The sequence below is a fragment of the Misgurnus anguillicaudatus genome, chromosome 21, assembly GCF_027580225.2.
Source record: "Misgurnus anguillicaudatus chromosome 21, ASM2758022v2, whole genome shotgun sequence".
NCBI lineage: Eukaryota > Metazoa > Chordata > Actinopteri > Cypriniformes > Cobitidae > Misgurnus > Misgurnus anguillicaudatus.
In genome coordinates this window covers 58,430,817-58,456,065 of record NC_073357.2, presented here as the reverse complement: position 1 = coordinate 58,456,065, position 25,249 = coordinate 58,430,817, and the positions used below count along the sequence as shown (strand labels likewise).

Genomic DNA, 25,249 nt, shown 5'->3' with positions numbered 1-25,249 from the left:
CAAATATGTACCTTTGAGTTGCCAATTTAAAACTGGTGCAGCCCCAGGGACAGCTTTTATACCTTTTTTCTGAAAGTGTAACATCATTATTTTTTTATCTTAGCTGTTTTTTATAATCAATGTTTGTTTAAATCACAGTCAAAAAGTTTCCTGTAGAATTTTTTTTCTTTCACAACAATACCGAGCCCTTCATTTTTCTCTTTTCATGGATGTCCATACAGATTATGAGATGTGAAGTGTTTACAAACTAAAGCATGCTTAATTTATTTTTCTGGTACTGCTGTATAGTGTGATCTTTTTACTCTGTTTTGGATGTAGCTAGATTTTTGTAGTGAGTCTAGAGATATGAATTTGTGAATCTTACTCACCACTGATGGGATCTTGTCTTTTCAAGTCCTCACCGATCCAATACATCCCAGATCCTTCAGACATGCTCTGTAAAAAGTTCTGAACCCCATCATTCAGGCGTCTCAGAAGATTTCCTCCTCGTTTCTCGCAGCTCTTTTGGGCTTCAGCCCATGACATAGGCTCCTGGACAAAGTCATAGGCAAGTCCATCATAGATGCTGTCGAAGATGCTGTCGTGATTATATAGCTGGTGTTCACTTTCCTCCGTTCCATCGAAAGAAGTTGCCAGTGAGAGAAAAACGAGTGAAATCCAACAATAAACAGGCACCTTTTTTGAGGGAGCCATGGCTGACAGTGGCTAACAGCCTCCACTTCAGGAAAGTTTTTGAGGACTGGAAAACAGGGAGCTTCTGTACGCAAATGTGAAATCTCACTTTGTGAAAACAGTGAATGTGAACTAACTTCATTAGGGAAATGGCGGGAGACACTCAAATACATGCAAAGTCTGACTTTAAGCCAAGACACTTCATTCCAGAGGCCTCTGTTTTCCATGATCACAGATTACTCATATAAAAAACTTCAGTAAGTCTTTGGGTTGAAGACATGCGGTTCTGTACTGTGATAAAAAAGGATTCATTGTCATTTGCTGCATTATTATTTATTTAGAAAATACTGTGACTTGGTACAGTGATGGTAATACTATGGTAATTTATTTGATAAATACCATGTATCTAATAATAACCATAATGATGGACTACTCCCTTACGAAAATTAATCATGGTTTTACTACAGTTAAAACCAAAAAACCATGGCTATTGTAGTAAAACCACGGTAACCACAAAATAACCATGGTTTTGACAACCATGGTTTTCAAAAACCATAAACCATATTAGTGTAGTAAAACCATGGTTTTGCTGATAGTAATCAATACACCAAAAAACCATGGTTACTACACTTTTACCACAATAAAACCATGATAAATTTTTATAAGGGCTGGTATTTACACATTACTTTTAAACAATACCATGGTGCTACAGAAGTAAAAATGTTACTTTTGGTACTTAATTATTAGTAAATTTTATTAAATTAGTTGTAACCTAATATAACTTTTGGAAAAACAAACGAATAAATAATACATATACCAATAAATAATATAAAGATATATTTATTTTATATTTTGAGATATATTTAGGATACATTAGTTAAATTATTCTAAAATATAGTATAATATAATTGTATTATAGCTGTGATATTAATAATGTCTTGACAATTCATGGTTTATATCAATAATATTTTACACATAGGCTATTATTTTAAGAATTAATTACAATAAGATATCTTTTACTTGTTTTAGTTTGCCTCACAGAGTCGCTGTTCTCGCGAGATTTCATACCGGAAGTGAGGAGCGCGGCAACATAAACATTCATGGCGGGGAGACTGAAGGTGAAAAAGTGATGTATTGTTGCGATAAAGTTAATGTTTTTGTATTATAAAGGAACATTAGATCAAATAGATTACGCGTTTGTCGCTGTCATAACTGACACTTTGTTTTTGTGCCTCGCGAATATTTAATCAGTTATTGATTTTTCCCTGCTCAACCACGTGCAAAGACAACACACACGCTGCGTCCCAAACCGCTTACTTCCATACTATATAGTATGTAAAAAGCACTACTTCCCCTACTATATAGTATGGAAGTATGCGGTTTTGGGACGCAGCGACACAAATGTAACTTTCATAATTAACTGCATAAAATTATGAGATGCGTCAACAACTATTATTGATGACTACGCAATAAAACATTTACAATGATTTTATGGGCCTATGCTACTACAATGTTTTTGGCATTGAGCATTTAGTAAGTTACCACAGAGACATCTAACCAAGTGATATTCGTTTAAAGATAATACAAGCACACAGTTTTCAAATGTGAATATTCTATTAAAAAATAGATAAATGTTAATAATAGACACATCACAGGTAGTAAAACATTCATAGTCGGTTTGAACTACACGTGCTGTAGTTATTCTGTTGGGTCACTTGTTTGAACTGCTTCAGAAAGTAAAGTTAGGTTAGTGATGGTTAAGGAATGTTATTGTTTATATGTGAATGACACTTAGTTTTGATAGTATGCGCTTGTGATTATTCTTGTATAAAGAGTACTTTGGTGTCTTTAGTCTCGTCTCTTTACGTTTGCAGAAACAAGCAAAAGATGCTGTAAAGATCATAGGATGTGGCAGCGCTCTGTTCCTCGGGTACCTCACAGCATCCGGAGATGAGCGCTTCTATGCCAATGTTCTGATGCCTGTGCTGCAAAGGATTGTGGGAGCAGAGACAGCCCATTTCTTGTCTGTGCGGTTCATCGGACTTGGTCTTGTGCCCTGTAACCGCTACAAGGACCCAACATCTCTGGTTAGTTATATGTATATATGATATACACATTTATTATTGTTTTAAGTTAGTGGTCCTCAAACCTTTTGACATACGGCCCCCCTTGTGTAAAATGCATCCCTTTACTGCCCCCAAAGAAAATTCATGACATAAAACAATCTTAAACTTGTATATGTATGTATTACTATATCCAGAAAAAATTTGTTCTAACTTTTATTTCCATCAGGAGGTTAACGTGTTTGGTAAAAGGTTCCAGAACCCTGTCGGGTTAGCAGCAGGTTTTGACAAGCACGGTGAAGCAGTGGATGGACTCTATAAAGTGGGATTTGGTTTCGTTGAGGTCGGGACAGTCACACCAAAACCACAGGATGGAAACCCGAAACCACGTGTGTTTAGATTGGTGTCAGACCAGGCGGTCATTAACCGGTATGTGTTACTAGCTGCTTTTCTATTGCAGATTTGTGCAAAACTTTAGCGTTATTTATTTTCTTAATGTCAACAAAAGACTATTGCAAAGTGATGGGGGTTCCATTAATCGGTTATTTGCGACTGAAACATAGTTTTTCCTCTTGTGATAAATCATTCCAAACATCATGTTGACTGATGTTGGTAGGTTTACTATTATAACATCCACAGCACTAGCCATTATTTTTTACTGACGGAGATGTAAGTGTATTATCCAAACATTAATGCCAAGGAAAGCCTCTTATACTTAGGAGCGGCAACAGACAGTATAGGTGTTTCTTGCAGGTAAAAGTACATTATTTTGAATCAAAAGAGATGTAGGAGTGTTATCCAAACACTATTGGCAAGGAAAGCCTATTATACTTGGGAGCAGACACGTATTAAGGTTTTTCTGGGATGTTTTTAGTAAATATTGCGTCACCTTCAAATAATAATTATGTGACTTGCTTGCATTAAGTGACCTGAAAATGTGAATAAATTGTTTCCATTGCAGTTTTGTGAAATACACTTTTCCGAATTGCCTGAAAAACCACCTCATGCGAGCATAAAAACGTTTTCGATATATTGAAGTTTTTGCGGTTTGTAGTTTTTAAAGGATAATGGAAATGCAGCTATAGACAGGGCTGTAACCTTATACTTCACATTATTCAGTGTCTGACAAACCTTTGATCAAATCAAAACATTTACTAAGTCACAACACTGTATCCTTTGTCTTTAAAGCTTTGAGATATTGACCATATCTTTGAGTGCAAACTTGAGGTATTTAAAGGTGCAGTGTTTAAATTTTAGCAGCATCTAGTGGTGAGGTTGCGAATTGCAACCAACGGCTCAGTCCACTGCTCACCCCTCACTTTTGAAACACATAGAGAAGCTAAGGTAGCTGCCACCGGACAAACATGTCATCGTCGGAGACAACTTAGTAAAAAAAATTGTCCTAAGGGCTTCTGTAGAAAAATGGCGGCACAAAATGGCGACTTCCATGTAAGGGGACCCTCTTTGTATGTAGATAAAAAGGTCTCGTTCTAAGAAATCCTTCTAAAAATTACACACTGCACCTTTAAGTCACATAGTAACATATTTTGAAAAGATAAAATCCAATTCAAACTCGATAAAACAAAATGTTGAAATTTAAACTAGTATAAGTAACATAGAAATATTGTCTTTATTTATTTGAGGGTTTGGTTTGTGAATGCTTCTCGAATGTCAGCGGTTTTAGCAGTCAATAATTCATCACACAATTCTCATTATCGCAAGTAAAGCTGTTTTTAATATAGTTTGGTTTGTATTTGCCTTGTGTACGTTGTTTAGTAGTTTATAAAGGCAAGTCATGCAATCTGTCTTATGTTGGCATTTGCCTAATCTGGCTTGTGACAAGTAGCTGGTGACAAAAGTGTGGCCGAATACTGTGGACTTTGATTGCATCAAGTGCTATTTGTTCAATCTTTTTTAAAGTTTTTCTCCCTTGTAAAGTTAATAAGCCTATTTTGGTTTCTTGACTATATGAGGAGCTCAGATGAAAAAGCCACTAAATGCCACCTCTGTCAAAAATGAGATAACGATATCTCTGGTAGGGCTGTGACGATTAATCGTGCAAATGCGCCTTTTCTCAATGAATGAATTTGAATGAATTACAGTGAAATGCCGCCACATTCAAAAGCCAGAGGGCGCTCTCGTGTAGAAACGCCATTTGTGCCACAGAAGTCTTCGCATTACAAACGCTATTCCAGGGATATTTATATCGCTGTTCTTCAGATTGTTTCAGGTATTTTCATGATAATAAAAATATTTTTAATTATTGTGTTTGACGAGTGTTACATTTTTAAATTCACATTATAAACGACTGAAGCTTATAGTGATTTTAGATTGATAAGGACTTCCTAATTATCAAAGAGCCGTAGTACACGCACAAGCTGTGCATACACAGAATTGGAGCCTTGCGATTCAGAATCGATTTCAGGTCTTTTTAATGGGGAACGCAATGTATCGTCACAGCCCTAATCTCTCGCCACGCAAATGCATTTGCTTTAAATCCACCTTATCCCACCCTTAGGACGTTCAGAAATACTGCTTTGTTGGCAGAATCCTTTAAGAGTCTATAAAAAAAAATACTCATAAAAAATACTCATTTACAAGAAAACGTATCAGACGCACATGTGTTTAAGCTCTTCATATGTTTCATTTGTCATTTAATATGTTCATTGTTTGTACAGCTATACTATCACAGATTAGTCATCTGCCTGTCTAACTCAAGTTATCTCTTTGAGGCAACACAGAGAAAGGCTTGCATACATGGTTTTAAATAAGCATTTTCAGTCATACATCCAGTGTTTGTTTTGAACGTGGAATGTATGCAAATGAGGTGCAAGAGAGCCCCGCCCTTCTGAAAAAAGCTTAGTGTAACATTAGTTCATTACTGACGCACTATAACAAAACAAAACCAATTCTCTCTGTTGTACTTTGTTATAATCTAGATCGGGGGTTTTCCAACTGCGGTCCGGTGACCCACAGGAGGTTCTACGGGGTCCCAAGAAAATTTCAGAAAAAAAGACAAAGAAAAATGTATAAATATTATAAAAATTTATTTATTAGGTATTTGTCTTATTTCTTGCTACATTTATTCCTAGAATCATTTATTTTTGCTTCATAATGTTTTTTTTTTTTATTATAGTCCCTTTTATCTCACTAACTGGAGTTTGTAAGGCAGTAATCCGCCGTGAAACAAGATTTATTAAGTTGCTGCAGTACAAATAAATGTTGAATTGATATAAACAAAACAAAACCTATGGATAAACCTATGCTGGGTTGTTGTTATCCAACCATGAGTTGAACCAACCAAGCATTTGGGGTGAAACAACACACCATAGGGCCACCAACGACCACCGGCGGAACCAGTTTAATCTGCTTACCCATTCACATACCCCGATAGTATTTATATATATAAATGTATATGTATCTCTCAGGGGTTTTTCTCCTCCTAGGAGTTTTCCCCCCGGACTAGCCAGGAGGGTTTTTCTCCTAGATTTTTTTTCATCCCCTGGAGAGTCTACCACCATTGGCGCAACTTAATACTTTACTGTATATGTTACATTATTACGACACTCGGTTTTCTAGGCTTTTTCTTACATTTATTAATGTAAAGCTGCTTTGAAACAATTAACAATTGTGAAAAGCGCTATATAAATAAAATTGAATTGAATATTTATATCCCAACGCTTGGGTTTGTCCATATTTAACCCAACATTTTGTATAGTGCACGTTTGTATATCCATCATTACTCCTAAGCGTAGCCAATTATATTCCCTATACATAAAAAATTTATAAATCTATAAATATATTGTAGGTAGGTGGTCCCTTCATATCCGAGGGTACTTGGCATCATAAAGCTTAAAAACCCTGATCTAGATAATCATTGTAGCCATATAGATCGGTGTAACTCACTCCAAATACTGTTTTGGTTTTATCATGCTTTTTTCTACTTATGTGAATATGTAATGCATGTTTTACATATGTTTTCTATTTTTATGTAGTTGTTTATGAATATGTGAATGTGTGTGGTCTGATGAATATGCTAATGTAACATTCATAACATCAGTTGAGCATCATTGTCATCAGAAAAGTTGTCTATAATGATTTTTCACAGGCATTCAGTAAAGGGTTGAGTCCCTTCGGATGGAGGAAATGAGTAGTTGTGCATGCTTAAAGTTTTGAATGCCAAATCCTGCTTGTCATTTGAAAGTTTAAGGTTGAGCTTTCGCTTCTGTCTTCTTAACTCACTGTGTATACAGTACATTGTAGGGCTGCACGGTATTGACGCATCTGCGATATTCGGTATCTTGCTGGTCGGCGTGGTGTTTGATACAATAATGCTTTCGATTTGTAAAATTATGTAAAAAATATATTTAAGAATGTAACTAACACGTTCTTCACATTTTTGTCTTTTGTGAAATGAAAGCATCAGTCTCACTGTCTGGCCAGTCAATCTTAAAACTTTGACTATTCATAACATTATGAAATATAATAATCATTTAGTTATGTGAACATCGTGATATGCATCTTTCAATATGCACAATTTTTGTTATCATTTAAATAATGTATTTAGTTTTCGGCTTTTGCCGTTGTCCAGATCTGTAAATGTTACATCTACTGTAGATACAGATGCCCATAACTTTTACAGGCCTTTAAATGATTAAGGGCAGATAATGTCAATAATATAGACTCTTATTACGCCCTTGAGCACACAAAAAGGGTCTTAATAAATAAGGTTAGGTTAATCTGATGTTTTAGTGCCCTTACTGATGATTATTAGTTTAATATTCATTTATTTGCACTGTTATTTTTTGTTTCTTGTGTGTCTGGCAGATATGGATTCAATAGTTGTGGCTTTCCTGAAGTATACAAGAGGCTGAAGGCCAGACAGCTCACACAGTCAGCGCTGACGGCAGGTAAACAAAACATGTTTCATTTTCACTGTGTTATTTGTGAAAATGTTCTGGGTTATTGTTATTTTTCCAAAAGTTTTTTACACATTTTCTATGCCTTGGAAAAACACAGAACCTACTAGATGTGTCATTCAGCACTCGACTGTGAACTATCATCAAATATGCGCAGGGATTTTTCCTACTTATTTGAATACGTCTAAGCAATTTTCCATGCATGCAGCTCTGCTCTGTAAAGCCCTCGTGTCTTCTCTCAGCAGGTAAACCTCTCGGCATCAACCTCGGCAAGAATAAGATTTCTACGCAGGCGGTGTCAGATTATGTGGAGGGGGTGCGGACGTTGGGCCCTCTCGCTGACTACCTGGTGATTAATGTGAGCAGCCCTAACACGCCGGGCCTTAGAGACCTACAGGGAAAAGAAGAACTGCGCCACCTTCTGGACAAGGTAGTGCATGATTCTAGTGCAAAAAGAAAGTACAGTGACTATCAAATCATTACAAATTATATTCTCAACATAATGGGGCGGTTTCATGGACAGGTGTTAGGTGTTTTGTCCAAACAAAAACAGCTTGCACTGAGATACATCAGTGCCCTTTGTTTTGTTTCAAAATGCACACAAGTAATGTTTTTAGTAAGGTATGTTTGTTAAGACTAGTTATATTTCCTAATTAAACTAAAGTCTAGTCCTGGTTTAAGCTAATCCCTGTCCGGGAAACCACCCCAATAAGTTAAAAGAAAGTTTACACAAACTTCAGAATGGCTTGGTTTGACTGCCTATTGCATTTAGTTTTTTTAGTCAGTACACTAGCCAGCATATGCCGGATGTCAAAATGTATGAACAAAATTATGCTCACATTTAGGGCTGCAAAACAATTAATCGGCAATAATCGTTTGCAGAATAAAAGTTTTTGTTTACATCATATATGTGTGTGTACTGTGTATAATAATTATGTATATATAAATACACACACATGGAAGTATATATTTAAGAAATATGTGTATATACATTTTTATATTTATATAATTAAAATTATATATAATTATAAATACTTAATATATACATATTTCTTTCCTTAAATTATATATGCATGTGTGTGTATTTATTTTTACATAATTATTATACACTGTACACACACACATACACTCACCTAAAGGATTATTAGGAACACCTGTTCAATTTCTCATTAATGCAATTATCTAATCAACCAATCACATGGCAGTTGCTTCAATGCATTTAGGGGTGTGGTCCTTGTCAAGACAATCTCCTGAACTCCAAACTGAATGTCAGAATGGGAAAGAAAGATGATTTAAGCAATTTTGAGCGTGGCTTCAAACCAATGGGTCGACTGATTCAAGCTGATAGAAGAGCAACTTTGACTGAAATAACCACTCGTTACAACCGAGGTATGCAGCAAAGCATTTGTGAAGCCACAACACGCACAACTTTGAGGCGGATGGGCTACAACAGCAGAAGACCCCACCGGGTACCACTCATCTCCACTACAAATAGAAAAAAGAGGCTACAATTTGCACAAGCTCACCAAAATTGGACAGTTGAAGACTGGAAAAATGTTGCCTGGTCTGATGAGTCTCTATCAACTGCAAGATGCTATCCTATCAATATCAGCATTTCCAAAGAATGCTTTCAGCACCTTGTTGAATCAATGCCACATAGAATTAAGGCAGTGCTGAAGGCAAAAGGGAGTCAAACACAGTATTAGTATGGTGTTCCTAATAATCCTTTAGGTGAGTGTATGATGTAAACATTTATTCTGCAAGCGATTAGTTGCGATTAATTGTTTTGCAGCTCTACTCACATTCTTTACAAGCTGATACTTTTTTGTTTTGTTTTTATTGCTCACATATGGGTGTAAATAAATGTTTGTGTCACACTGATCTAAAGAATGTCGTCTTTTATACATCAGGTTTTATATACCCACAGATCGATATTTGTATTATTATTTTCCTGATCACTTCAGCTGTTTGTGCTGTGTGCTTCATATGTAATCTTCTTGAGGAAACAGTTTAACATCTATCTACCAAGCGCTAGGGCTGGCCGGTATATCGTAATTTGAGATCATGTAACGATTACCGCTTTAATGGTTAACCGCTATATAAATATGTCCAACAGTTAGTATTACCCCGTCATTTTTTAAATTATCATTTATCCTTGTCAGTGTCACGGCTCAAAAACCCCTTTCCAGCATCAACCAATATAAGCAATAACGTAAATAAAGAGATATTTATCGTATATCATCATTCATCTTAAAATTACAGAGACATTTTGGTCAACATCGCTCAGCCTGCCAAGGACCATATTTTATTTTTACAAAAGTGGTTATTGTTAACTATAGAGTTTTATTGTTGTTCGACCATGCTTACACTACCAACAAATCACCTCAATAAAACAGATTTGTGTTATTGTTTTTATTGAAGTGAGTGAAACCGCTGCAAAGTGAAACAAAGCGTTTAAATGTGGCTGAAAATGCCAGGCAGACGTCGACTGTAGGCGCTTGCCAGCTTTTTTTAGCTTATTGCTTTGGTTGCTATAATATTTCTGCTTTGTTTATCAGTCATTGATCGATGCAGCAGTTGGTTGTTGTGATATTTGTCCCGCCCCTCCTCCACTGTGATTGGACGGCTGAGTGATAATTGACATTAACGAGCTGAGTGTTTCACCCAAACTTTTTTCAACTCTCAGCTGCTGACATTTTTGAAAAGCACTGCGCTTTCATTGGAAAATGTTGAAAATATACGTTGCCGTAAATGTCCCCTTATGCGAGTGAAATGTGTATGATTGATCAGATGAGATGAAGTGTTAAGGGCTTTTATTTCTATTTCTTGCTGAAAATGTCTTTTTTGTAAAAATGTTTATTCAGGTGCTGAAGGAGCGAGATTCTCTGCCAAGTAAGAATCGCCCACCGGTCCTGTTGAAAATCGCTCCTGATCTTACTGCTCAGGACAAAAAAGACATTGCAGAAGTCATCATGGAGGTCTGCCTTAAATGTCATTTATGTAAAAAATGTGGTAAAGTTCAGTTCTTATGACCTGTATTTTCTTTTAGGTTGGTGTGGATGGTTTAATAGTTTCAAACACAACTGTTTCCAGACCCGAGACTCTGAAAGACCCCAAAAAACATGAGATTGGAGGACTCAGCGGTCAACCTGTTAAAGAAATGTCCACGCGCGCGGTGCGAGACATGTACTGCTTGACCAAAGGTACCCTTACATACTAAAAGAAAAATGTTTTGCGGTTCTCTCCATGTTTCATTTATATTTGTGTAGTTGGAACTAAAAAAATGTATTAACTTGTACACAGTGAATGTGTTTAATAAGGAAAAGCTTGTGTTTGTGTGAATCTGTAGGAAAGATACCCATCGTTGGAGTTGGTGGGGTGGCCAGCGGGCAGGATGCTCTGGATAAGATCCGTGCTGGAGCGTCTTTAGTTCAGCTCTACACGTCTCTGGTTTACCAGGGTCCACCTGTTGTCGTCAAGATCAAAAGAGAACTGGATGATCTTCTGAAGTGAGCACAGTTTTTTTAAGCACGCCTACACGCAAAGTCGTGGTTAAACGCCAACTTTCATTGTACGCGTAAATCGAATGCGATGTAAAGCCCAAGCTCACAAAAGGTGTGCTCACACTATATGGTTAGATCCCTGAGCTAAAAAGCACTGACATGTCAGAAATTCTGTGTCAGGTTAATCCCACTGTAAGCTGTGCGACAAACAGTAAAGCTAAAATTCGGCCCGCCTTAAAGGCAGGGTATCTGATTTTGAAACATGCTAACTTTAGCCTACTAGCACTGAAATCATGGTCCCACTCTCTATTCAAATCGCCATCCAATGCCACGCCTCCTCCAAAACACATGAACGCGCAGTAAAGTTACCGATGTTAATTCGGAAAGATGTCTTTCGTTTTGTGACTCCTGTGCAGGTTGTCATTTACAGAAACGTTTTTTTGCCTCTGTTTACATACAGGAGGTGAGCGCACGTGAACGCGCTAATAGCGTATGATGAACAGGGCATGCAAAACACGTTCACAGAAGAGGAGCAAAAATTGCATGCGTCCAATTATTGCGTTCGAGTTCAATGATTTGTCTGATGCCTTTCACAGATTCACAAATACATTTAGACAACTTAACATCAGTTGTGAGGAGACTTTTAACCAGCAAAACTAAAAATGTATCTGGATTAAATCAGATACCCTGCCTTTAAAAAAAGTCGCATGTCTCAGAAATCAGGTCAAATTCAGACGCTAAATTGCTCAGTGTATGCCTGACTCTACTTGATTTATTTTAGATGTATAGAAACTAATGCTCAAATGTTAGATGTAGGACTGCAAAATTTATTAATCAGCCGATTGTCCCCCCCTTTTTTTTATAAATTGACTAATCGGATAAAACCTAAATATCTACTCAATTCGATTTTGTACTTGTTATTATAGCTAAATAAAACGTTAATATGTGTAGAAGTGTGCTTTTTAAAAGTGCAAAAGCCACACATTGAGCTTTACTAATATTATTTTAAGTATATTTAAAGGGGACAGAAAATGAAAAACCATTTTTACCTTGTCTTTGTTGAATAATGGTAGTCTACCCACATTCACGAACATACAAAAAGTGCTAGAGATGCTAAACATCTCAGTCTCACAGAAATTCCTCTTTTAGAAATGTCAGCAAGAAAACGGCCCAATCTGAAAAACTGATGCTTATGACATCACAGGCATCTAACTGCCCATCCACTTTAAAATAATTGGCTAAATTTTTTGAGTGGCTGCAAAGTCAGCCAATCAGTAATGAGATTGCAAGTTAAGCCAGTAGGGGGAGCTGAATAGGTGCAAAACCACTTGTTTAAAATTCCCCCACCCTAATGGAGCTATTTGAGAGAGGTTTTTAGGAAGCTTCTAAGGCATTACAGACCCAAACAAAAACATTTTTGTCTACATGTCACATCACAGAACAAGGATAAATACCCCGTTTAATCATTCTATGTCACCTTTAAAGCATTAAATAAAAAAGTATTCAGTTGTAATCTTTAGGGGTGTGCTGGTGAGGAAATTTTGGCTCGGATTCATAATCAGATTTTAATCTTCAACTTTAGATTTTGATGAGTATTAACATTATTTGTTATTACCAAAATAAATAAGCCAGATGATATGCATGCCCTGCTATAGAAATAAACATTTCTGGATTTCCCCCTTACTTTAAAACCGATGCTTACTTTGTGGTTCATTACTATTTTAATGAAAACCCAACAGCAATTAAACAAATACAAACTCACTTATATTTAAGGAAGAAAAGAAACCTTTATTAAACAGGGTTCTTTTTTTTCGTCATTGTCCTGTCAATCACCATGCTGTTTTACTGTCATCACGTGACTCCCGCTGCCATAACACACACAGTTTCTGCCGATCTCATGTTCATCTTGAGTTCCTATTACATCCTTTATATACCCCAAAAGTCGTGAGTTTGATCAGATTTATAAAACACACATACAGCTGTACGGCTTCTTTCCGAAAACAGCCGAGCTAAAGACTGACTTTTAAAGTCGCCATGAAACGAAAGTAGAGATTGTCTTATTTTCCCCATGGTGACGTATATCCGAGTGAAACGGCTTCTGAAATGGAAAAAAGGTAGGGCTTGGCTTGAATTAGTCGATTAGAGATCTGATTGGATTGTTTGAAGTTGGGTCATGTTGCTGTTTGCTAATTGCTGCGACCTTTTCCAAGGCCCCGCCCACCTGCCATACCATATTACTGGTAGTAAAGCGAGATTTGCATTTTTTATAAAAAATTATGAGGGCACATTAATTAAAAAAAAATAATAATGAAGTTCACATTTAACTCGAAAATGAATATGAATGTCATTGCGACTTTAACAGAAACCCTGAATAGGGTGTTTTCGGCACAGAAATACTTTTACACGTCCAACTATTTTTTTTACCATGTTTAGCTGAGATGTTTAGCTCTTTAATTGTGGAAAAAGTCAGAATGCATGCAATAGCCTTAGACATCCCCTTTAAGGAGGCTGAAAGCTTTATATGTTTATCTCAGTATGTTAGGCTATGTAAAAATAGTATTTTATCTGATTTACTTAATGGGCACTGTTGTGGGAATAGCAAAGAAATGTTGACCAATAAACAAGAATGTTTCCTTTGCAAAAGGTAAAACTGTAAATAAAACTGGTTAAGTACTTGCTGCTAAATAACAAAAACCTTTGTCTGTTTTTTTTTAATAGGGAACAGGGTTTTGCTTGTGTATCAGAAGCAGTAGGTGCAGATCACAGACCCATTGAGACGACAACACATACACCAGCCCAAGAGAAAGAGACACATAGTGACTGACCTCAGAACTGTCAGCATTTACTCCAGGACATTTCTCAAGTGACACAGGTGGGATTGGAATTGTAAGGGGAAAAATAAAAATATCCATCCGTTTGGCCCAACAGCAGAAACCAAACATCATTGCACGTTCTGTCTTTTCCAATGACGTTTTAACATTACCCAACTTAATATCTGACTACAAAAGATATGAAACGTGTCGTAAGTAATTCTGAATCAAATTGATGTAATTGTAGAATTTGGAAGAACGTTTGATCATTCTATTTATTCATGTTTACATTGAACTTGTTCATACGAGTGTCATATCAGCCCAGAATGTGTGCATTCTGAAACATAAAGCTCGACCACACCAGAGGTCTGGCAACACCGGCCACTGTAACCATCTATATACAACTTGATAAAAACCCATAAGATGATCAGAGGCATAAACTAGTGCCTTCTAATTTGGTATAGCGAATTATATACTGTACAACAACTTAATCAAAGTAGGGGTAATAACCAGAGGTCCAGGCGTATCTCCTTATAACCTGCCTATAGTAGTGTAGTTGCTGGACATCTTAGTTGGCGGTATAGACAATTAGCATGACTTTATACCCCGGTCGTAGATTTATGGTAACAAAAGATATCGTTATACTTTATAGTAACTAAGAAGAATCAACAAAACAGAGCAAATTAGAATGAATGCAAACGTAACAATTTATTAGCCAGGTAGGAAGGTCATAATTCAAAGCCAATTTACAATCTAATTAAAACACGAAGAAACAAATATAATCAAATGAGAATAATGAATACCTGGCAATGAGATGAAGATCTGGTTACAGATTCCTTAAAAAGAAATAAAAAACATTATGCTATATCAAAGATACAGCGTCATGGGGGTTCCTTTCTGCATATAGAAAATCCCATCCAAATCTTTTACCATTTTTCTTAAATATCCAGAGAACAAAGCATTGTAATAATGATATACTGATTGTGTGGCAGTGCAGAAACTTTCTGCCACTATATGTTTACATTATTATTAGGGGCACCTATTGTAATTGTCAGTATTATTATTCTTCCTCTTCTTCTTCTTCTTCCCCAATGGGAGTCTATGGCAGCCCTATGAACCGTAAGTAGTAGAATGATGAAATTTGGCACAGTTGTAGTGGTGGTCCTAAATAGTCATGTGGCTAAAAATGGGGTCTCTAGCACTAACTCTATAGCGCTACCAGCAGATAAAAAAATTCAATGTTCAAATGGTTATAACTGCTGATCCGTTTGATTTATGAAAATTCTACTTAGTACCCATGATTGCTCTCATCATGCTTATTGCTTGTTGTTTTTAATTTCTTGGTGTCTATGGATTCCTTGGCTCATGCCGCATCTGTCGATGTGTATTATGCCGGGTTTGACCAAACCACCTGTCCGCCATTTTGAAATTTGATATAAATTGTTATATCTTTTGAACTATTGGAGAAATCGGTAGGGAGCTTTGGCATGATGCCCTAAACGTACCTGGGAAGTCAGAGTACAGCGCCACCTAGAGGTTATGTACTATAACAGTTCTTATAGAAGCTGAGCCTTGCGTGTTTGATGCGCTGTATGGTGCTTGCTGTGCTTTGGGTGCTCATTGCGCTGAAGGTGCTTGGCCCCATATCGTTGCTTGCAGCTATATTTACTATTATTATTATTATTATTATTCATGTTTGTTTCCGTGAATCGATCGTATGAAAGGAAGGAGTAATAGGTGGAGCTAACCTGAAAGAACCGGAAGGAGATAAAAGGGACTGCGTCGCATCCAGAAGTACTGCGTCATTGTTTTGTTTACCTGGTGAGAGTGTTGGCCTGCCGTGAGAGGACAGATGTTGTTTGGATGATGGCTTTTGAGTTTATTGACGAGTGCACCGTAGAGCTTTAGCTTTGGATCGTGTGAGCATCATTCCCAGTCGATAACTTGTGATAAGCTACGGACAATTGTATTGTTTTCCCCATCTGTTATGAGCACAGAGAGGCTGCTACACCTCACTCCGTGCACCTCCACTTCCGTAAACTTCGGTTAGTACCCGTATGCTTTTTCATCGTATCCACACTTATTCATACATTGCCACACGCACACTCATAACTAGGGCTGCACGATTTGGGTAATTTTTCCCATTGCGATTATTGATGCTAATATTGCGATGTGCGGTTGCGATTATAATACATGGTATCTTGAGTCAACTTGATGGGTTTTAAGGAAAATCCACAAACAGTTTAGTGATAATGCTAAAATGTGTATTTGTAAAACTAGAAATGTTTTCGAATTGCCACGTGATGTAGCAACTGCTCAGTGTCAGTAATCCTAAATCCAAAATACCGCCTTACAACAGACGTAGAGTTTTTTTTAGCTACCATATCACTGTCAATCTCCTCTGCATCCATTTTCGCTCTGGTATTTCCGCACTGCGCACACACAAGTGACGACGCACGCCACACACTTGCATGCCACACGTGCACTGCCTTTTTTTTTTTTTTATAAACAGCAAGGAAAATCATCAAACTGTTATCAGAAAGTTTGTGTTAACAAGTCTACACATTTATTTATTTAATATAATTGCAACATTTTGCTGTCATATAATCGCACAGGCTGACATCGTGATTGCGATGCGATTAATTGTGCAGCACTACTCATAAGATTCAAACATCACTCACAATCAGAGGCGTCATGCCCATTCAAACTAAGGGGGCATGTGCCCCCTTGGTTTTTTTGAGCCAATGGATTTTGCATCCAACCTCAAAATCAAATAAGCGTCCATGAATCTGTTATTTGACTTTTAATCTATTTAATATGCACACTATTATACATTCTGTGCTGCGTCCTTGTCACTTTTCGGAGATTTTCGCCGTTTTGATAGTGTTTTGATCATGTTACATTACTTTTATTCTGGCGGCAGCTGGTGCTGCAGTCACCGCAGTCGCAGACGTCATCAGCGTCTAGGCGCGCTCACGAGCTCTCTGCTGTTGCTGGCTTGCTGCTGCATTTGGCTATCTGAGGAATTAAAACGTGTTAGAAACGCTCACAACATTTCCAAACCCCAGTACGGTAATGTGCAGTTAACCTCCTCTGTGTAGAAAATGTATGGTTTTAAATGTGACAGTCTCAACGTTATATTAGTAGAGATTCATCTTCTTGGCACAACGCCAAAGTAGTAGAGTTCACGCGGGCGCGGAATCTCACATGCTTACATGAGGTAAAATTTAATGCAAAAATCCGTTCCTCTAATAATTTTATCTAAACATATTTTTAAAATCATTATTGAACATTAAAATCAATCACGTGGCTATAGCTTATGTCATTTTCGTTGTTTATATACTTTATGGATTTAAAATTACATTAATTTTATATGATAATGCAGTTGTTGTGCAAAATGCATTAATGACACAATTAAACAAGCCATTAAGACTTGCCGTTTCAGATGTAAATATGATGCAAATGTGTCATTATTCCGATTGAATAGTATTTGATATTAAAGTTAGTCATCACTTTTATTTTGGAGGTTTTTGCATTAAAGTTTGTTAGAAATGTAAGTGCCATGGAAAAGACTGAAAGCTCTATAATATTTCGTTTGATGTCTGTGTATGCACAAATTTCTGTGAGCTGTTGACACTGTGCCCCCTTAAAAAAATTGGTGCATGACGCCCCTGCTCACGATTGAAAATGTATGTGCCATTTTTGTCTGTTTTCATGTTAAAGATAATTGGTTATTAGAGGATTTGTCACTTGATTTATGTATGAATGTATATGCCGATTATTTATAAATATTTATCTTTTTCTTATTGTATGTGCACTCTGTAAAATCTTATGGAAAATGAACCATCAAGATGACGCAGTCCATACCCCGCCTGTATTGCTATACAACATTGACATTTAAACTTTTCATCCTTTTCATTTGACTTACCTGAAATAAACCACAAGCACCAAACTGCATTGCTGGAGTACAATTGTGTTTTTTGTTGTTGTATTATCTGTGTAACGGATGGTTTATTGCTATCCGGGCCGGGGCTATTCCTAGCTCATATGAATCGACAAGTCTTGTCTGGCGCCCAAACATTTAATTAAAATTTTTTGTTTTGTTTTGAACGTGAATTTCACTAGAGGCTACATAAACCATGTGGACCCGGGTCCAAAATTACTTATTATGACTATATATATGAATATAAAATATTCCTTTAATTTTTAATGGTCTGTCAAGGACCCCAGTACCACATATGGGATACTGTTTGAAAGCTTAGAATCTCTACTTTCTGCAGATATGCATCACTTTGAGATATATAATATTTACATATTTCATGTTTTTCAAATATGACAAACATGGGCAAGTCTTATATCAAATGAAAGCTCTCACTCTCAGGAATAAGGCTACATCGTTTGAATATTTTTGTTCTATTATCACCACATATCCAACAATTGTCGAATTAATAATGAGGTAAAATTTTTTGTACATTTATGTGAAACTTGAGCGTGAACTGCCTCAGATAGCACAGATAGCCACAAATGCTACACCATCTTTTATCTTAGGTTCTACTCGTATGTGCAAAACCAAAAAAGTATTTTTATATGAAAAATGTATTTTTACACCCTTCAGTAAAATAAGAATAACTTTTGAATGCGACATGCTAAAGAGATCATTCTTTTTTTGTGTGTTTACTGTCTGCAGTCTGCTAGAGCACACAGAACCAGAGTTATCCACTATCAAATCCAGTATTTACAACACAAAAAAAGAAAATCTGGTGGTGTTTCATCATATGAAAAACAACATAAATAACAATATTTCTCACAAACAGCAGCTTTTTATGTAACTTAAAAGGATTTTCTGTAAAATTATATATTGCATTTATTCCACTGTATGTGGTTATGGGGACACTTCAAATGTTTTTAGGCAGAAATTGTATACAAAAGGGTATTATTCCTCCCTTCAGTTGGAGTAAAACAACTTTTGCATAGATTACGATAGAGAAAAAAGTCCTTTTTCCTCTGTAAGCTGACAATTGCTGGAATCAAACAAAACTTCCTGCAGGTAGCTGGAGCACTCGGGCCAGAGTTATACAGTTTCAAATAAAGACTTTAGAAAAAAAACCATCAAAAAGCACCTATTCATTTTTGTGTTTATTAGAGTACTGACAACACATATGTTTAGCACTTTCAACAGTGTTTTGGTCATTTTAAAGGGTTTCCTGTAAAATGATACCAAACGTTTGTATGTAAACCTCTGCGTGTGGGTATGGGAAGGTTTTGAAATTGGGTAGGCCAAATCCAGGCGGAAATCTCCAAAATGGCCTCAGGGTGTATGAAGTTTTAACTTAGAATATGTTCAGAACATGTTGAGTCCATGAGCACAATTGAAAATTCAGAATCTCATTTTAGATTTCTATGTGTGTATGTGTCAGGTATGTGTCTATGCGTATGTGTGTGTGTATATGCATGTGTATAAGTAGGTGTAGTCCATACACTTGAAGATTTAGAATCTCAGATTTCAATGTGTTTACATGTATAGGTGTATGAGTATAGAGATATGTGAATATTTGTATAGGTGTGTATGTGATCTGTTGGCTAAGTCACATTTGATATTAGGAGTTGAGTTGTAAATGTTTGATTGATTCTTGACAATTGTTTGTGCTGTTATTTAGTGATAAGTTAAGGCTCAGATCTTTTTGGGGATCCCAGTAAGGAGTCCATTGCAGTAATCCACCCTGCTTGTGATGAAAGCATGAACAAGTCTTGAGACAAAACAACTAATTCTGGCAATATTTCTGAGATGGTAGTAAGCTGATTTGCTTATCGTGACTACTGAAATGAAGGTCAGACTCTAAAATTTATTTTGTGTCTTTAGACCCCTAGAGTCAAGGTATGTGTTAACCTTGCGAGTTTTATCTTTATTTCCAAATACGATGACTTCAGTTTTGTCTTTATTTAACTGGAGGAAGTTTTGACGCATCCAACTGTTAATTTCATCAATGCATTTACATATGGAGCCCTATCTTGCACCCAGCGCAATTGACTTTGTCAGTGACGCATGTATCATTTTGCACTGGCGCATAGCGGGTTTTTCCCTCAACAGACGCATGTCGGCAAACTAGGGAATTAACTTGCGCTCCCTGGGCGGTTCAGCGCAAAAAAGGAGGCGTGCTCCGGCGCAAACCATCTCTTATGCTATTTTGCAGTTTCAAAAAACAATTGCGCTACTAACCAAAAAAAACTAGTCTAAAGTCAGTGGCGCGTTGCGCGTGGTTCATTATGCTATTTTAAGGGCGCATGCTTGACCATAATGTATAGCGTGCACAACGCGCATTGCTTATCTAATCTACACAGATGCAACAGTTATTTTTGCAAATCATAAATTGTTACAATAAAAAAATATAAGATAAGGGAAATCATCATAAATTGTTACAATAAAAAATATTAATACATGAGATAAGGGAAATCATAGTGGTGAGCATTGTGGTGATAGTTTTTATTTATTTTGTGTGGCAGCGTTAAACAATTCTCATGCAAATAACTATTAAAATATTTTCATAAGTTTGTTGTGTGGCTGTATTACGTTTATTTTATGTAATAATAATTAAAATGTTTTCATAAGAAACCTTTATGTATATGAACTTGATTTGTAAGTGTACTTTGGGGTTGGACCTTGCTTGCGTTTCTTGTGTCCGATTTCAAAGCCCCCAAACCCCTTCAGTGAGGGTGGACGCAGCGATGTCCTCCTGTGTGCCCGGCATGCCCGATTTATGCTGGCAAGCTTGGGATCCCCCCGTCTCCTGACATCATTGTAGTGCTTGGCGCAGCTGATGAGACAATTGCGGCTATTTCCTCTCACGCCTGTTTAACCACGACGCTGATTCGGGTGGGTTTCTCCCATCCTCATACAAAACAACTTCTCTGTCTTTGACTGCTCTTACAAGAACGTGGGTCTCCTCGGCTGTGAACCGCTCCTGGCGTGCGCCTGGTAAATCCGTCATAATAATAGCAACCCGCCATGGAACTTGCGCCCTTGCATTTAAAGGGAATGTTGGATAGCGTTCTGATTGGTTTATTTGACGTTACGCCCAAACCACACCTATGAATAATGAACCTACTTCAGACCAACCCCTTATTGATTTGCGCCCGGCGCAAGACTTATTTCTCCCGCCGTGAAGATAGCAACAGCGCCCAAGATCCGCCCACAAAGTCACTTGCGCTCTGCGCTTCGCACTTGCGTTTCAGATTGTTAAAATAGGGCCCAGAGAGTCAATGGGGCTGTAGTCATTGGGTGACTGGGCTAAGTATATCTTGGTGTCATCTGCATAGCTGTGGTAAGCAATTTGATTATTTTTCATTATTTGACCAAGTGGGAGCATACAGGTATGCAAACTAAACAGAAGTGGTGCAAGAATTGAACCCTGTGGGACTCCACATGTCATGGATGTCCACTCAGATTTATGGTTATCTATGTCCACATAGTAACCTCTCCCTTTTAGGTATAATTTAAACCATTTGAGGACCATCCCAGAAAGCCACAGTATGTACGATTTTTGTAATAAAATATCCAAAAACTACTTGCACAGTATTATATATTTCATGCAGTCGTGTACTTGCATTAATACTAAAAGTTCCCAAGGATTTGTAAATCTGGAGAAATTCCTGTTTAAAATAATGGCTCGTCCGTTGTCTCCCTTGTAATTGTCGCCCTTTTAGTGACTTATCCTCAGTTTACGGTTGTAGAAATTGACGAATGGACAAATGCGTAAGCATCTAACACACAGCTCTTGTGCCTTGCAGCCAATTTATTACGATGGCATAAAAATAATGTGATCAGACATACAGGTAATAAAACATTCATTCATTACCTCATCCGTGAACATGATTAGCGATTTCCATACATCTCTGGATGATGAAAACAACATTTCTCGTTCCGCTCTCCATCATAATGGCATTAAGCTTTGCCTTTGTTTTTCTGAAATAGCGATCACTAGAGGTGAAAACGTATATATTTAAAATGTCTTTTCTAATTATAGCTCTCCCCATTAGTATTAACAGTAATTTACTGTACCTAAAAAATCTAAAGGAATAGTTCACCCAAAAACGAAAAAGTGGCGATAATCATCAGAAAAAAACGCACTTTGTAAAAAATCTAACTTTTAATCGACATGAATGTGAGTAACTAATGATAAAGTCTTTGTCTGCTTAATGCATAAATTGCACAAATGTTATTGGGTGAACTATGCATTTAAATTCACTATTTGCTGAAGTTAGTAAGGCTTTGTGCCGATTCTCACTCTTCATGTCACTTCATATTTAGGAAAAGCATTATAGTGTCATTGGCTTGTTATGTAACACAAGTACTTTCTAGGAAAGGAGGTCCAGAATAGGATGGGGGGAGTGAAGGGACAAAAACATTTTTATATCATAAACCATAAAATCATGTCTTGCAAATACAAGCCGCAGCTTCAATATATGGTCTACGCCTTTTTTTTGTAAGTAAGGGCTAACACAATGGATAAATTAAATCTGGAGGGCTATTTTTTATATAGTCTCAAAATTTTTATTTTATTTTTGATATATTCTATAATTGTTTTTAAAATGTTTTGATATAAAGAATGTAATAAAAAATATTGAGGCTATCAATAGAATGTGCTTTGGCGGGCAACTCACAGACCCCGTGCGGGCAACCTGGGGCACTATGTTGGAGACCACTGGTCTCTGCAAATCACATTTTCCAGTACCTCATGAAAATGAAGACATGATTTCCATGATGTAATACACTTTAATCTTTCTTTGAATAGGTGGTTTCTTAAGATGCCGTGTTTACCTGAGAGGCCTGGATGTTCCTTATTGGCTTATTTCAATATTTTGACTTGAGTGTCTTTGATACCTTTTACAAATGGATGAATACATTAGTCAAAAAGAAAATGCATGATATCCAACTTTTTCCAAACAAAAATCATTTTTTTTACAAAAATGACGATGAAGATGGTTTTCCTTAAAAAAAATCATTTTGACCTAAAGATCTTTGATGACATGGGGGTGAGTAAATTATTAGAATTTTTTTATGAACGTGGAGCAATCCTTTAATTTAAAACACATTTTCAGTTCAGTATTATTTATTTAGTGCTTTTCTTAATGCACATTGTTTGACAGCGATTTTACAGAAAAAAATATTTAATTGTTCATTGTTTCATTTGAAGGTTCAAGATCAAGTTGATGTTCAATGATGCCCTAATATATTTCCTTAAAAACCCAGTGAATAAAGAGTATAATCTTATTATATATTGCTCAGCGGTTACTAAGAGACTATAAGTCTGCTATAAGATTATTGTGGTCTGTTTGGATGTGGAAAATCTGAGAAGCATAAAACCCAAGCAAAAATCTTCACCTTCTTTTCATCTTCAGTCCATAAGAACTGAGAGTGAAAGAGAGCTATTTGAATATACATTAGTGCTTGGTTTTATCGTCTTTTATTTAGTCTGAGATGTCTCGCTCACACACAAAATATGCAAAACTTGCAAACAAAACATGCTGCATAAAATTCCTGGGATCCCACACTGTAAAAAAAATGCAGCATGAAGTTAAAACAACTTGGTTTTGCAAGTCAATTTAAACTATTCTTTTAAGTTTTGGCTTGTGAAAAGTTGACATAACTCATAAAAACAAGTTGCAACTGTTTAACTTTTTTTTTATTAAAGTAGCATAAAATATATATATTGGTTTGACAGAAATGCTGCCTATTTTTACATTACAGGAGAAGTTAAAGATACAATTTGTATTTATGCGCCGCTAGATGGCGCCAGATCAAACAATAACAATGATGTTGTTTACTGACGCTCTGAAGTTGCGTGGAATTATGGGATTTGTATTGACGAGAACGAGAAATCACGTTGATGGATAAGGTAATCAAGTCTTATAAATGTTGCGTTTGTTGACATCGTTTATTTCATTATGTAAGTTTATATGTGATGTTCAAAATGAAATTGTTAGTCATATATATTACAGTATTAGTCCAAATTCGATGGTAAACACAGCACAGAATTAAGTTTTCAACTTACAATCTACAATGATTTTTCACATAATGTATTGACAGTACAAATCTTATTGTGAAGTGTCTTAAAATGACCATTTATATTGCTGTACAATACCTCTTGATGTGCATATCGTCCGCGGGAAGACGCGCTTATTACAATCTACACACTAATGTTGTGATCAATATAATAGCATACGTTTTTTGAAGGGTTACGAATCTAAACAACTCACCCATCGCGTAAAACACAAGCAGGATCAGAATCTCGGTCTAGTTAAATGTTGTCGTGAAGCTCTCTCCATCCAGATTATGCAACAACAAATTGATCCTCATTCTTTCTCTCGTTTTGTTCCAAACTCTTCTTGGGTCGTTTGGTTGGCCCGTACGCTTACAGGAGCTGACACAACCAGCGGCAGACGGTAAAGAGTTATCCATAAGTTAATAAACAAGCACGCCGCGTAGCCCGACAGGCGCTATCGCATAGTTCCGCATTTGTCCACGACACTGGCTGCGTCTGAAAACTCAAGGCAGTGAGGACTGTGAGGACTTGCCTCGCTGCCTCATGAGGAAATGACTTCGGCCTCGGAGGCCTGAAGGCCGCTCAGAGAAAGGCTTTCCGACGCACTTCAAAGGCAGCGTGTTTGAAATATAAACCGAGAGCGCCTTTGTGATAACTAATCACACATTTGAAAACTACAATACAATTTCTCGCTAGAAATGCAATTAAAATGTGTAAAAAGTGAAAATATACGTTTATTTACACTAAATTTGTGCTCCAGACGCTTCCTTGGCCGCCATTTTATTTTTTCGAACTCGACCACTGTTGTCATGTGGTTTACGTCAGTAAAGGCGGTGACAAAGGGTCACATGGATATTAACGTCACTGACAGGAGACTGCACTGCCCCGTAACAATGTTTTGAATGGAAATTTTCTCACGATTTACTAGTAGTTGAAAACATTACAGATATTGATAGTAATCAGCTGGACAAAATATATAACACTGGCCTAGTGGTTTTTGGAGATTTTACTGCAAATATCTTACAAATTGCACATTTAAATTATAAACTATATATATAATTAAAAATGCTTTGTTTACTGATGCCCATAAACAACACTAGGCTGTATCAGCACCTTGATTCAATGAGTCTTATACTGGATTTTTAGTGAATACGTTTCTGTCACACAAGTCAGTGTAAATGATGCATACTTCATTATTTCATTTGAAAAGCTTACTTATAGAATTCCTAGAAACCATTTACC

At 36.7% G+C, this 25,249-nt stretch overlaps 1 protein-coding gene across 2 annotated transcripts; it reads left to right on the top strand.

Moving 5' to 3' along the window:
• Positions 1 to 1,675: 1,675 nt before the first annotated feature.
• dhodh (dihydroorotate dehydrogenase) lies at positions 1,676 to 14,096 on the top strand. Of its 2 annotated transcripts, none has more exons than XM_055216350.2 (9): positions 1,676 to 1,790; positions 2,547 to 2,759; positions 2,965 to 3,164; positions 7,563 to 7,645; positions 7,900 to 8,084; positions 10,519 to 10,632; positions 10,704 to 10,857; positions 11,004 to 11,163; positions 13,876 to 14,096. In XM_055216350.2, the coding sequence occupies exons 1-9, from the start codon at positions 1,773 to 1,775 to the stop codon at positions 13,979 to 13,981; spliced, it is 1,233 nt and encodes a 410-aa protein (XP_055072325.2). In that variant the 5' UTR covers positions 1,676 to 1,772; the 3' UTR covers positions 13,982 to 14,096. The 2 variants fall into 2 exon arrangements, with proteins under 2 accessions (XP_055072325.2, XP_055072318.2); XM_055216343.2 differs by having other exon boundaries at positions 7,897 to 8,084.
• The last annotated feature ends 11,153 nt before the right edge of the window (positions 14,097 to 25,249 follow it).